This window comes from Entelurus aequoreus, linkage group LG08 (genome assembly GCF_033978785.1).
Source record: "Entelurus aequoreus isolate RoL-2023_Sb linkage group LG08, RoL_Eaeq_v1.1, whole genome shotgun sequence".
NCBI lineage: Eukaryota > Metazoa > Chordata > Actinopteri > Syngnathiformes > Syngnathidae > Entelurus > Entelurus aequoreus.
The window spans coordinates 16,437,339-16,453,355 of NC_084738.1; the positions used below are offsets into that span (position 1 = coordinate 16,437,339).

The 16,017-nt window shown below is 32.6% G+C and overlaps 1 protein-coding gene and 1 long non-coding RNA gene across 2 annotated transcripts in view; one reads left to right on the plus strand and one right to left on the minus strand.

Annotated features, from left to right (window-relative positions):
- Positions 1 to 16,017, plus strand: part of ngfrb (nerve growth factor receptor b) — a 73,690-nt gene that overhangs the window by 10,976 nt on the left and 46,697 nt on the right. Inside the window, exon 2 of the mRNA XM_062055714.1 lies at positions 2,064 to 2,205. Within this exon, the coding sequence (XP_061911698.1) occupies positions 2,064 to 2,205 (142 nt within the window). The remainder of the gene's footprint in view (positions 1 to 2,063; positions 2,206 to 16,017) is intronic.
- Positions 1,647 to 16,017, minus strand: part of LOC133655491 (uncharacterized) — a 92,678-nt gene continuing 78,307 nt past the window's right edge. Inside the window, exon 6 of the long non-coding RNA XR_009827005.1 lies at positions 1,647 to 2,198. This is a non-coding gene — a long non-coding RNA (uncharacterized LOC133655491). The remainder of the gene's footprint in view (positions 2,199 to 16,017) is intronic.

Sequence of the window (16,017 nt, forward strand, 5' to 3'; positions counted from 1 at the left end):
AATTCACTGTAACCAACGGAGGCACCGCTGAGTCACAAGTATGTAGCCTGAAGAACCTTGGGTGCAGCTTTTCAGTTTTTACATCATTTATAATGGTAAAAAAAATAAAAATAATATTATATTAAATATATTAAATAATATTAAAAATAACAGTACATCTATTCATTTCTGTGGTTCGAGGACAGTAGTTTTTTTAATTTTAAAAATCCAAATAAATATTATAACTAACAACAGAAGAAGTTGAAAAAAGTTAAAATGTTGATACTAAAAATGCTTATACATCACCGTTCAAAAGTTTGGGGTCACATTGAAATGTCCTTATTTTTGAAGGAAAAGCACTGTACTTTTCAATGAAGATAACTTTAAACTAGTCTTAACTTTAAAGAAATACACTCTATACATTGCTAATGTGGTAAATGACTATTCTAGCTGCAAATGTCTGGTTTTTGGTGCAATATCTACATAGGTGTATAGAGGCCCATTTCCAGCAACTATCACTCCAGTGTTCTAATGGTACAATGTGTTTGCTCATTGGCTCAGAAGGCTAATTGATGATTAGAAAACCCTTGTCCAATCATGTTCACACATCTGAAAACAGTTTAGCTCGTTACAGAAGCTACAAAACTGACCTTCCGTTGAGCAGATTGAGTTTCTGGAGCATCACATTTGTGGGGTCAATTAAACGCTCAAAGTGGCCAGAAAAAGAGAACTTTCATCTGAAACTCGACAATCTATTCTTGTTCTTAGAAATGAAGGCTGTTCCACAAAATTGTTTGGGTGACCCCAAACTTTTGAACGGCAGTGTACTAGATGACAAAATCAAAGATATTACAAGACCGAAAATCACTTCATATTCTTTACTGCTCGCTAGTGTTACCATATCTGAGTTATTGTGTAGAAATATGTGGAAACAACTACAAATGTGCGCTTCATTCACTAACGGTGTAACAAAAAAGATCAGTTAGAATAATATATAATGTTGGACATAGAGAGCATACAAACTCTTTATTTATTAAATCACAAATATTGAAATGCAACGATTTAGTGCATTTGCAGACAGCTAAAATGATGTACAAAGCAAACTATAACCTGCTACCCAAGAATGTACAACAATTCTTATTAACGAAAGAGGAGAAATCCCATTTAAAACATTTGTATGCTCGTACAACACTTAAAATCTTTAGCATATCTGCATGTGGAATTAAATTATGGAACGGATTAAACAAAGAAATCAAACAAAGTACCAATATGATTCACTTTAAGAGACTGTTCAAACTACAAGTGTTCACAAAGTACACAGAACAAGAATTATGATGAACATCTTAAACCTTTTTTATTTATTTATTTTTTATTTTGAGCTAAAGATTATTTATGTATTTGATATTTGTTTACTTACTATGGTATATTATTTATGTATGTATTATGTATTCACTGTTCTGTTACAGACAAGGAAATGGGATAAAATTGCTACGGAATGAAAAGGGGTAGGATTAAATAAGCTCCGCTTCTTTCTACTCTTTTTCGGACGTGCTGTAATGAAACGACTGGATATATGTGACGCATTACATTGTATCGTATGCATGTTCGAAATAAACTGAAACTGAACTGAACTGAACTGAACAAGAGTCCCTGGAATTATATTTAAAACATGTGTTCTCGTCAAGGGAAGACTGGGAGCAGAAAAGAAAAAACAATATTCCTAATTGTTGTTTTTTTTAATTTTAGATGGGTTAGTTCCCACATTTTTTCACATTGGAACTTTTGCAAATGAAGCAACGTCTATTTATGGTTAAAAAAAAAAAAGAAAAGAAATAATCTGACTCTAGGGATGTAAAGCTATCCTAGTGTTTAACAACATAAAACAATAGAAAAGTAGATAAAGGCCTAAGAAAAACATTGTGTGTCACTCAACTCTTTCCCATCCCAGGACCATGCCTAAGATAACAAGGATAAAGTACAATATTCCACACTAATGAAGTACACATTCAATAAGCTCACACATACTGTACCTCTTAGCCACTTTGTCCAACATGTGACTGACTGATGCCTCTGATGATTGACAGGTGGTGGCCTCGGCCAAAGAGGAGGAGTGTTTGTCGGGGCAGTACACGACTGACGGAAAGTGCTGCAAGCAGTGTCCGCCGGGCGAGGGTGTCGTCCAACCGTGTGGGGCCAAGCAGACTAAGTGTTCGCCCTGCCTGGATAGTAAGAAAAACGCATATTAAACACACACACGCGACAAATCAGGAACATTATCAGCTTACACAACTCAACATGTCCGAAAAGGAGCAGAAAGAACAGAGCTTATTTAATCCTACCATTTCTTCATGTCCCAGCGATTGTTTGTTTACTTCCTGTGTTAGTGACACCAAATGGGAGAAGAGAAATACTATATAACAACTAAGGCTGTCAAACCTAACAAATTAACTCATGCGATTAATCACAAAAATTTCATTTATCATGTTTGTACGCAGAATAATCACGCAATTATTTCGACAATGCATGCGTCAGTGCAGTAAATTTTTCTCCAAAATAAAGCCAGAGAGAACTTTAGATTAAACTTTTAACAAATTTTGAGCAAATACAGTAAATGACGTGCATTCAGCTAACAGATTTTAAAATTATTCCTGAATGAAATTATAATAAAATTGGATTTGTGTCCGAATGATGGGGTCTTTTTTTAAGTTAATTCAAATTATGCAAGCATGTAATAACCGGTGATTAATCGTGTTTAATCCATATTCAAATGTATGATTTAAAAAATGAATAGATTTTTAATAAATGTATTTATATTTTATATTTTTGCTACAAAATTCACACAGAATATTAAAATAATATAATGTTTAAGAATGTAAAAATAATTGTTTTACAGTACTAATATTAATAATATCTCACAATATATTTGTATGGAAAAAAGAAAAAAGAAGTGTTAATTATTAATTAAGTAAAAAATAAAATTAAAATAAAGATGAAAAGGTAGATAAATACAAACATTTAATATATTATTGGATATTGTTGAAATTAGAAAAAAATAATAATAATAACAATTGTGATGAAATGTAACACACTACTACCAGCAGAGGAGCTGTTATTTCAATCGTGTCGAAAGAAGAAGAAAATGATGGAAGTGTAGCTATAGCAACACCTCACATGCAAAACAGTACTGTCATGGTAACAGGAGTTCTGTGGTTAATATAAATTATGCAAGTGAGTAATAACATTTTCAAAAAAACAAAACAAAACAAAACAAACAAAAAAAAACAAAAAAAAATAAATATATATATATATATATATATATATATATATATATATATATATATATATATATATTGCATATGTATACGTATATGTGTATATATATATATATACGTATATGTATATATATATGTATATGTGTGTATATATATATATATATATATATATATATATATATATATATATATATATATATATATATATATATATATATATATATCACACAAAATATTAAAATAATATACAATCTTAAACAATACAAAAATAATTGTTCTACAGCGGTAATAATAACATCTCACAATGTTTAAGTAAGCAAAAAAGAAACAGAAAAAATATTTAAAAAAACTAATGAAATAAGTAAAAACAGCAACTGTGGGAAGTTGAGCTACATGCTTCAGGAGTTCTGCAGTTAATTCAAGTTATGTAAGCAAGTAATAACCTGTGATTAATTGTGATTAATTCAAATTCAAATGTTTAATTAATCCGATAAAAAAAATGGTTTTTAATATTGTATTTCATTTACAAACATCATACAGAATATTAAAATAATTTGCAAATTCAAAAGAATATACAAATTATTATTTTACAGCACTAATAATAATGTCTCACATTGTTTAAGTAAGGAAAAAAGATGTGTTCAAAATGAAATAAATATGCAAGAATTACATTTCAAAAATAAAAATTAAAAGGTAGATAAAAAAAATAAAAATATTGCTGGATATTGTTTAAATTGAAAAAACAAAAAAAAGAATAGTGATGAAATGTAACACACTACTACCAGCAGAGGCGCTGTTGTTTCAAACGTGTCAAAAGAAGAAGAAAATGACAACTCTCGGAAGTTTAGCTACATGCGCAAAACAGCGCTGGCATGGAAACAGAAGTTCAGAACTTTCAGAGAGATTTTTTCCCCCTAAAATAATATAAACTTGCTGTTGCTAAATCTGCATCAATTCTCCCACTGTTGATTCAGGCACAAAGCGATAATGATATAAAATAAGATGATATTAGAGAAATATAAAATTGCACAAACACAAATGTACTAACCATAAGTCAAGGTAGCAAAAACGATTGCGTATTTATTTCATAATAAACATAACGACTACATTTTAAAGAGTTATACAGTGATTTCAAAAATTATTTACAGCGCTTAACTTTTTTTCACATTTTGTTATGTTACAGTCTTATTTCAAAGTGGAATAAATTCATCGTATCCTCAAAATTCTACACACAATAACCCATAATGACAATGTAGAAAGTTGTTCTTAGAATTCTTTGCGAATGTATTAGAAAACAAAAAACCCACTAAGAATGCCATGAAGCTCAAAAGTGAGCTAAGGGGCATCCTGTTTCAATTATTCATCTTTGAGATGTTCCTACTGCCTAATTGGAGACCACCTGTGGTAAATTCAGTTGGTTGGACATGATTTGGAATGGCACACACCTGTCTATATATAAGGTCCTACACTTGACAGTGCATGGCAGAGCACAAACCAAGAATGAAGTCAAGGTATTGAGCAAAGGCTGTGAATACTTACTGTGTATACATTTGATTTACAAGTTTTATATTTTTAATACATTTGCAAACATTTCTAATAATAAAAAAAAACTTCTTCACATTGTCATTGTGGGGTATTGTGTGAAGAATTTTGAGGACAAAAATTAATTTCTTCCATTTTGGAATAAGGCTGTAACATAACAAAATGTGGCGAAAGTGAAGCGCTGTGAATACTTTCCCGAAGCACTGTAATAAAAGAATAAACAGTAGGGATGTGAATCTTACAACATCTCATGATTCAAACCAATTTTTGCCATATTTTATTTGGAATGAAAATGATAATAAAAGCTTCCAAAACAGTTTACAAGTTACAAAAGCTCCTCTTGGCTGCTGATGTGTGACAAATCTAAACATTCTGTATTCTTTTTTAAGAATTAATTTTTAAAAAGCTGTCCCATTCGCTTACTCACTGCGCATACACATATTAAAAAAAAAATTCAATACAATTTAATCGATTTTTCCAAATGATGTTGGAATAAACAACAATCGCAGTTTGCATGTGAATCAATTTTTTTCAGCACCCCAAATAAACAGCGTGGAATATCCCCCTGGATTTGGCAGCGTGTTAAGGAAGTCAGCTGCTAATCAGAGAGTTGCTTGGGGATGACTGCCCTCCTCGTGGTCTCTGACCATGTAGGGAGTGAACCTCCACCGGGCAGAAGGCAGACTTTAACGAGCAGCGGGAGAAGATCCATTAACTCCAAGTGTTGTAGAAAAACATACAATGGAGGAGCTTTACAGCATCAGATAAGTGAGATGGTGAGAAAGGATGCAGTAAAAATGGTTGATGAGCTCCAAAAAGGGTAAATGTGCTACTAAGATTATTTATATGTGAGCGCTGAAGTTCAAGAGGACAGACTGAGACCACTGAGGCCAGGATTTGGTTCAGAGCCAGCAGGGCCAAAAACATTCCCAGGGTCTTCCAAGCCATGCCAGGAAGAACTTGTAAACCTCTCTGGGTCACAGATAAGGAGACCCGAAACCCCGAAGTCATCCACATTTTAGGTCATGAGAGAAGTCATAGAGCGGAGGAGATAATTTATTGAGAAGAAAGGAGGGCCAACATCTTGATTTATTATTTCCTTATTTATTTAAACCTCCCTTCCTTCCTTTCAGAAAAGAAAAATCACTTTCTCCTGCATGGACAACGTGGATGGTTTAATAGGCCACAAATAAATACATTTTTAAAAATAGGTAACTCAAATATGCGAACCAATTAGAATGTGAAATAAATGACTTGCATTCAGCTAACAGATTTTTAAAAATTCCTGAATGAAATTGTAATAAAATTGAATTTGTGTCCAAATGATGGGGTCTCTTTTTAAATTAATCTAAATTATGCAAGCATGTAATAACCAGTGATTAATTGTGATTAATCCATATTCAAATGTGTGATTAATCTGATTTTAAAAAATAATAGATTTTTAATAAATGTATTTATTTTCGTTACAAAATTCACACAGAATATTAAAATAATATAATAATGTTTAAGAATGTAAAAATAATTGTTCTACAGCGCTAATAATAACATCTCACAATATATTTGTAAGGAAAACATTTACAAGAAAAAAATAAGTGTTACAAATTAAATAAATAAGTACAAATAAAAATAAAAAATAAAGATGAAAAGCTAGATAAATACAAATATTTAATATATTGTTGGATATTGTTGACGTTAGGGGAAAAAAGAGAAAAAAATAATTGTGAGGAAATGTAACACACTACTACCAGCAGAGGCGCTGTTGTTTCAATCGTGTCGAAAGAAGAAGAAAATGTGGATGTGTAGCTATAGCAACACCTCACATGCAAAACAGTACTGTCAAGGTAACACGAGTTCAGTGGTTAATATAAATTATGCGAGTGAGTAATAACCTTTTAAAAAAAGAATTATATATATATATATATATATATATATATATATATATATATATATATATATATATATATATATATATATATATATATATATATATATATATATATATATATATATGTATATATATATATATATATATGTATATATATATATATGTATATATATAGGCGGTATAGCTCAGTTGGTAGAGTGGCCGTGCCAGCAACTTGAGGGTTCCAGGTTCGATCCCCGCTTCTGCCATCCTAGTCACTTCCGTTGTGTCCTTGGGCAAGACACTTTACCCACCTGCTCCCAGTGCCACCCACACTGGTTTAAATGTAACTTAGATATTGGGTTTCACTATGTAAAAGCGCTTTGAGTCACTAGAGAAAAGTGCTATATAAATATAATTCACTTCACTTATATATATATATATATATATATATATATATATATATATATATATATATATATATAATATATATATATATATATATATATATATATATATATATATATAATATATATATATATATATATTATATATATATATCACAAAATATTCAAATAATATATAATCTTAAAGAATGCAAAAATATATAAATAAATATATATATATATATACTGTATATGTATACACTTACATACATACATACATACATACATACATACATACATACATACATATATATATATATATATATATATATATATATATATATATATATATATATATATATATATATATATATATATATATATATATATGTCTTAATTAGATTATCCAAAAAAAAAATAGTGCTCGATACCGTGGTAGAGCGTAAATTCCTCACCCTGATCGACAAACACTTCCCCAAAGGCAACACCCTAAGAAAAGTATTCAACAAGAACAACATTAAATTGAGCTACAGCTGCATGAACAACATACGACAAATCATTTCAAACCACAATAAAGCAATTGAAAAGGAGCCGTCCACCACCAGGCAGATCGACTCCAAAACCGACAAAGGCTGTAACTGCCGCAAGAAACCTGATTGCCCTCTCAACGGGGGGTGCTTACAACCATCAGTCGTTTACCAAGCAAAGGTAACACGCAAGGACATTAACACATCCGACACATATGTAGGATTAACTGAGGGAGCATTCAAAACCAGATGGAACAATCACAAAGCCTCTTTCAGAAGCAAAAGCTTGCGGAACACTACAGAACTCAGTAAACACATTTGGAATCTCAAAGACAATAATGTTAAATATTCGATAAGATGGCAAATTCTTGCATCCAGCACACCTTACAACAGTGGTAATAAAAGATGCAGCCTATGCTTAAAAGAGAAACTGTTCATTATATACAGTCCAGACTTGTCATCCCTCGACAAGCGCAGCGAAATTGTATCAGCATGCCGTCACAGAAGGAAACACCTCCTAGGTAACACATGAGCCAATCACCACGCCCCTACGCCTGCCTGTACCCACCCGCTCTGTGCCCTATATAAACCATGGTATGTGAATGCTTCCATTAAAATCTCCTGATGATTGAGGAAACCCTCATGAAACAGGCCTGTAGAGATGAAATAGTCTTGTGATTATTTCCCACACACATATATATATATATATATATATATATATATATATATATATATATATATATATATATATTGCAGCTGAGATAGGCTCCAGCACCCCCCCAAAAGGAACAAGCGGTAGAAAATGGATGGATATATATATATATATATATATATATATATATATATATATATATATATATATATATATATATATATATATATATATATATATATATATATATATATATATATATATATATATATAAAAATACCCCAAAAAGTGGTCACTTTTATTAATGCTGACATTATTTATAGTATCTTAAGCCACTGGACGATGCCTAGTGGAATACATTTTAGTAGTCTACAGTAGAGATGTCCGATAATATCGGTCTGCCGATATTATCGGCCGATAAATGCGTTAAAATGTAATATCGGAAATTATCGGTATCGTTTTTTTTATTATCAGTATCGTTTTTTTATTTTTTATTTTTTTATTAAATCCACATAAAAAACACAAGATACACTTAAAATTAGTGCACCAACCCAAAAAACCTCCCTCCCCCATTTACACTCATTCACACTCATTCACACAAAAGGGTTATTTCTTTCTGTTATTAATATTCTGGTTCCAACATTATATATCAATATATATCAATACATTCTGCAAGGGATACAGTCCATAAGCACACATGATTGTGCGTGCTGCTGGTCCACTAATAATACTAACCTTTAACAGTTCATTTTACAAATTTTCATTAATTACTAGTTTCTATGTAACTGTTTTTGTATTGTTTTACTTTCTTTTTTATTCAAGAAAATGTTTTTAATTTATTTATCTTATTTTATTTGATTCATTTTTTAAAAAAGTACCTTATCTTCACCATACCTGGTTGTCCAAATTAGGCATAATAATGTGTTAATTCCACGACTGTATATATCGGTTGATATCGGAATCGGTTGATATCAGTAATTAAAGAGTTGGACAATATCGGCATATCGGATATCGGCAAAAAGCCATTATCGGACATCCCTAGTCTACAGCCATTTCTTGTAAGTCACAGTATCATAATCATCACATACTGCAGTTGGATCGTTTGTTAAAAGACAAGACAATTATGGAAAATGCCTAACGGGTCTGATACATCGTCCTATTTTTCTGTGTAAGTGCATGAGGTTGAAAATAATTACCATCCCTGAAATCAAAAGGCTTGTAGCTTCCTGTTATTGCTCAACAGCCCAATCGGGGCTTTAAGTCTCACAGTTTAGCTGCCCAGACATGACTCAAAAAGGAACACCCAGTCAAGGCAGGCTTGGTGTACATTAGTCTACAGTAAAGTGCAATCTGGGCCGCCACACATTATGAAAGTACAATTCAACAAGAAAACTAAAACAAAACCAGAAAAAAAAATTGCCACAGTAGAGGAGATGGAGGCGGATGTAAACAGCCCCTGGCTAGCAAAAGTGCTAATTAGGATCCAGACACTGGACACCCTTTTCCATGGTTAAAAGTTCCTGTCTTTGAACACTTCATAAATACAAGATGGATAAGACGAAAGCAGTGTGCCGCCATTGTTCAGTAAAGACGGAGCTGAAACGATTAATACTGCAAATAAACTAATAATTCAGAGTTTTAAAACTGTTACTCTTGTACATCCTAAACCCAAAGCTTGTTTTTTTTTATTGTGCCATGGCTTATCCTAAAAATACAATTAGTTATTATTAATATTAGATATTACACACATGTTCTTTGTTACCTATAACACAAAGCCTATAATGTATGGAACTCAATTAGGGCCAAAAGGTTTGTATTTGAAAAAACTTACAGTACTTTGAAACTGAAAAATCTAGTTTTATGATGAATTATGGGAAAAAAAAGATAGAAAAGAAAAATGCATTGTGTATTTCAAAATAATAAAATGTGTAAAAAATGTTTTTTCAGGGTGAATTAAATCATGATTCACTGTGGTTATTCTTTTTAATAAAATATGCACCGTATTGTTCGGACTATAAGTCGCAGTTTTTTTTCATAGTTTGGCCGGGGGTGCGACTTATACTCAGGAGCGACTTATGTGTGAAATTATTAACACATTAAGGTAAAATATCAAATAATATTATTTAGCTCATTCACGTAAGAGACTAGACGTATAAGATTTCATGGGATTTAGCGATTAGGAGTGACAGATTGTTTGGTAAACATACAGCATGTTCTATATGTTATAGTTATTTGAATGACTCTTACCATAATATGTTACGTTAACATACCAGGCACGTTCTCAGTTGGTTATTTATGCGTCATATAACGTACACTTATTCAGCCTGTTGTTCACTATTCTTTATTTATTTTAAATTGCCTTTCAAATGTCTATTCTTGGTGTTAGGTTTTTATCAAATAAATTTCCCCAAAAAATGCGACTTATACTCCAGTGCGACTTATATATGTTTTTTCCTTCTTTATTATGCATTTTCGTCCGGTGCGACTTATACTCCGGAGCGACTTATACTCCGAAAAAAACGGTATTTCTTTTTTTTTTTATATTCGAGCTTCTGTTTTTTTTTTTTTTACAGTAAAATGTTTTTTTCAGTTTCAAATCTTTCTTTTGCAGGTTCAAATCTTTTTTTCCATATTCAGATTTTTGGCCCCAATTTAGCGTGGGAGTGAGGCATGATCACTTTCGTTTCCATGCACTAAATTAGTCTGATTTCTTTAATAGTTCAGTTTTTTGTATTTTCACACCAACGTGTGAAGTCCAGACGGCCATGCACTTTCTCTAATGCCACTATTGGTCATACGCCATGTACCTCCCGTACACTGGGGGGGGGGGGGGGCGCTTATATTATTTTAGTGCGGTTAAATGAATACCTTGTCCGGTTGACCCATGACGTCACACTAGCCATCTGCGGATCCTTACAACTTGTTTTAACTGATGTCCGCTGTAATATTGGCACATATTACAATATTACGTCTCTAATAGCAGATGTTAAATAGCAGACAGCATCAAGAAATGACCTTGGATTGCGCTAAGAACACCACGTTACTACCAAGAATGTATCGGGGCCGATGCAGGTCCGAAGCAAAGAAAGATCGGTGAGAGTTTCTTCAAAGGAATTTTCGTACGGAGAAACATGAAAACAAAACTTTTGAATGTTCGGAGTTCATTCATGAGGCTCTGTGGATTGATAGACAACATTTTCAATGCGAAGGAAAAGACGATTCGTGCCCCGGTTGATATCGTTCCAGATGAAGGTTGCGATGTTTTGGACTATCTTGGCAGTTGTTTGGAATACACGGTTATTGTTAATCAGTTGGGAGTGCACAGATGCAGCATGAAGAGGTTTGTGTACGCTTTATTATTTGCCTTTAATATTGTAGCGTTGGACGAGGTAGTTATGATCTTTAGTTGAAGAAGTCAAGAAATGCTGACACTGCATGATTGAAGTCAATTTTAATGATCATGTTCATTTCGAACTTGCCCCCATACTATTGAATGAAAGGCATAGTTAGTCAAAAGCCATACATGTCACACTAAGGGTGGCCGTACAAACAACGCCAACACTGTCATAAACATGTGCCATATAGTGAAACCACACTAAATAAACAACAATAACAAACACATTTCGGGTGAATATTTGCACCGCAACAAAATACATTCCTAGAATTCCCTGCAGCACCAACTCTTCCGGGACGCTACAATATGCATGCTTCATTATCTTTAATTTCATTCATTCGTTTTTCATTCAGGAGTCCGAATTACGCCTGCATTCTCCATTTTCTTAGCTACCTTCTTAAATAAACCTCTGTTTCTTTTTTCTACCATCGATAATTTTATGTGCTTTTAATTTGTGAAGCCAATAAACAGTCTCCTTTTCATGACAATTGTTGCTACATTTTTATTGAATGGTATCTGTTTCCGGGTTGTAACGTGCGCGTTAAGGCGATACGAAGGGTTCTCTCTGGCCGCACACACCCCCTCGAGAGATCTGGTTTCCAATCGCATAATTCAGATGTGTTCGTCCGACTTTTCAAAAACCGAACACAATCGGATTAAAGTGTTTCCATGGGCTGCTGGAGGTTTATGTAGAACCAAACTATTTCAGAAATCGGACGAATTTAGTGCATGGACATATACTGATTGACAGACAGCTTAGCAGAAATGATAGGGAGCGTATCACGTAGGCCCTATCATGTGTGCACTTAATTTTATTTTGAATACAAGTTGGCACGTTGTGTAAATGGTAAATAAAAACTAAATACAATGATTTACAAATCCTCTCCAACTAGGGATGTTCGATAATAGCTTTTTTGCCGATATCCGATATTGTCCAACTCTTAATTACCGATACCGATATCAACCGATACCGATATATACAGTTGTGGAATTAACACATTATTATGCCTAATTTGGACAACCAGGTATGGTGAAAATAAGGTCTTTTTTTTTAAATTAATAAAATAAAATAAGATAAATAAATTAAAAACATTTTCTTGAATAAAAAAGAAAGTAAAACAATATAAAAACAGTTACATAGAAACTAGTAATTAATGAAAAAAACTAATGGTAAGTGTATCTTGTGTCTTTTTTTATGTTGTTTAAAAATAATTATTTAAAAATAAATAAAAAAATAATGAAAATGAGTAAAATTAACTGTTAAAGGTTAGTATTATTAGTGGACCAGCAGCACGCACAATCATGTGTGCTTACGAACTGTATCCCTTGCAGACTGTATTGATATATATTGATATATAATGTAGAAACCAGAATATTAATAACAGAAAGAAACAACCCTTTTGTGTGAATGAGTGTAAATGGGGGAGGGAGTTGTTTTGGGTTGGTGCACTAATTGTAATTGTATCTTGTGTTTTTTATGTTGATTTAATAAAAAAAACAAATAAAAAAAACAAACAAACCGATACCGATACGATAATTTAAAAAAACGATACCGATAATTTCCGATATTACATTTTAAAGCATTTATCGGCAACAAAGAGGAAAAGAACCATCCGGATTGTTATAGGCGCAAAGTTGAAAAGTGAAAATCCAGCATCTGTGATGGTATAGGGGTGTATTAGTGCCCAAGGCATGGGTAACTTACACATCTGTGAAGGCGCCATTAATGCTGAAAGGTACATACAGGTTTTGGAGCAACATATGTTGCCATCCTAGCAATGTTATCATGGACGCCCCTGCTTATTTCAGCAAGACAATGCCAAGCCATGTGTTACAACAGCGTGGATTCATAGTAAAAGACTGCGAGTACTAGACTGGCCTGCCTCCCATTGAAAATGTGTGGCGCATTATGAAGCCTAAAATACCACAACGGAGACCCCGGACTGTTACAACTTAAGCTGTACATCAAGCAAGAATGGGAAATAATTCCACCTGAAAAGATTCAAAAATTGGTCTCCTCAGCTCCCAAACGTTTACTAAGTGTTGTTAAAAGGAAAGGCCATGTAACACAGTGGTGAACATGTTCCCTTGCCATTTTTTTTGCAATGTGTTGCTGCCATTAAATTCTAAGTTAATGATTATTTGCAAAAAAAAAAAATTAAGTTTCTCAGTTCAAACAATAAATATCTTGTCTTTGCAGTCTATTAAATTGAATATAAGTTGAAAAGGATTCACAAATAATTGTTTTCTGTTTTTATTGACAATTTACACAACGTGCCAACTTAATTAGTTTTGGGTTTTGAAGAAGTTTCAAAAAATGTGGCCCCAACAACGATTTAGCCAAATAGCCCTACTTTAGGATAATGCTGAGCCAGAAAAAGACCATCTGTAGCCCCACCCCCTACACAACGTCCATACCCCAGGCGAGTGTTATTAATGTATTGACTTGCATTATTGATGATCGGCATTATGATAATGGCACTGAGAGCACTCGAGGAGGCGAAGGTAGAAGCGTTCTGAGTGTGTCTTTTAGAGGGAGGGGGGGGGCGGGTGTCGCAGGAGGGAATATTCATGGTACCCCCACCACCGCCCTCTGGGCCGAACGCCACATAAGAGTAAAGGACAGCAGTCTGCACAGAACAACTAGAGGAAGCCACATTTGATAGCATCAAAGATCTCAAATAACCGTCCATCTTTCTCCGTATACGCATGTCCCTGCTCTGTTTTATCACAGCGTCCACTGCTGGCGGTGGTCATGTGACACCCAACACGGAACTGGATGCTCCTTCGTGTTGGTTAACTTTTGTTAAGAAACCTCAGATTACTTGGGTCCTGTTGGTTGTAGGTAAAAGTATCTGTTTTACTTGTTGAGTTCATTTAGTACATTTAAATTCAGCCCAGTTTATGTTAGCGCTGGTTGGTTAGTTTTTCTTTATTATAGTTGTTGAATGCATATTTAGCTGATTTAGGCTTAAGTTAAGCTTATTTTATTAAACAGAAAAATTAAGTTGAGTAAAAACCTGTTCAAATGTAAGTATTTAGGTTTTACTTTAAAAGTAAAAAAAAAAAAAAGCCTTAGTTAGTGTCTTTATTACAGTTTAGATGTATTTAGTATTCAGTTTGAGTTTATTTAAATTAAGGGTATTTTATCAAAAGTAAAGTTAAGTACAAAAATACACTTTATTTTTTAATCACTTTATTTGATTTTAGTAAATTTGGTTTATTGTGATAGATTTAAAGTTATTTTCAAATTCCTCGTTTTATTTGATTTCAAACCAGAAAAATAAATTTTTTAGTTTAGATGAATTCAGTTGGAGTTATTTTACTTGATATAAGCGTAAATTAGCCTTTTTTATTCTTTTAGCTTCAAATTAACCTTTTTTAAGTTTGTTTTATCAAACATAATATTAAATTTGCATTACTTTAGTTCATTAACTTTTTTTTAGAGTTTAGTTTGTTTTAGTTTGTTTAATTGTGTGATTAAATTATTAGGGTTATTTAATCATTTATTTAATTTAATTTAAAAAAAAAGCCTTGGTTAGTTGTTTTTGATTAAAGTTTCAATTAATTTGGTTTAGCTTTTTTTATTTAGCTAATTTAAGTGTACATTAAGTAATCAAACCAACAGAATAGTTTAATACAAGAATATACTTTATTTCCATAACTTAAGTTTATTTGCTTGATGTCATTTATTTTAGTTTGTTCAAGTTTTGTTTAGAACAAAAAAAAAACACCTTGGTTAATTTAATTACGACTAAGTTTTATTAATTCAATTTGATTTAAGTTAAGTTTTTGTCATCATGTATTAATGTTTTATTCCGAACAAGTAAAAAGTTAATTTAGTGTACTTAGCACAGCTTTTTAGAATTGTTTTGTTTAGTTCATGCTTGCTTGGGGTTATTTTTATTTCGGTACATTTTTGATGGGTCATTTTTGTTCACTTTAGTCACATTTAGTCCAAACAAATCAAAAGCATTTTGACGTTGATCATTTAAAACCTAACATCAGTTTATGGTTGTTTGTTGCTAAATTAGCTCCTCATAGCATTGCTTGCATATTTACACAATTTCACACAACAGCGGCAGCAGAGCGGAAGCCCGACTTCACATTCCATCACCTTAAATATAAAGCGTGCCGCCTTTCAAGATTTACGGGGATTAATAGAAACTGCGGTGGCGAAGACCTCCCATCTCCCTATTTATCTCTGTGTCGCACACACAGGCGCACAACCTGCTCTTACAAATGGGTCTGTTGCATAATTTAGTGTGTTTCCCAGTTCTCTATCCATCTGAAATACAATTCCATAAAACATGCAATATTGATTGTGTCCTCTGCAGATATATTTGTCCTCAGAAATAAGTCAAGTGGAGAAAAACATATTTGTATGATGCGTTTAAGTTC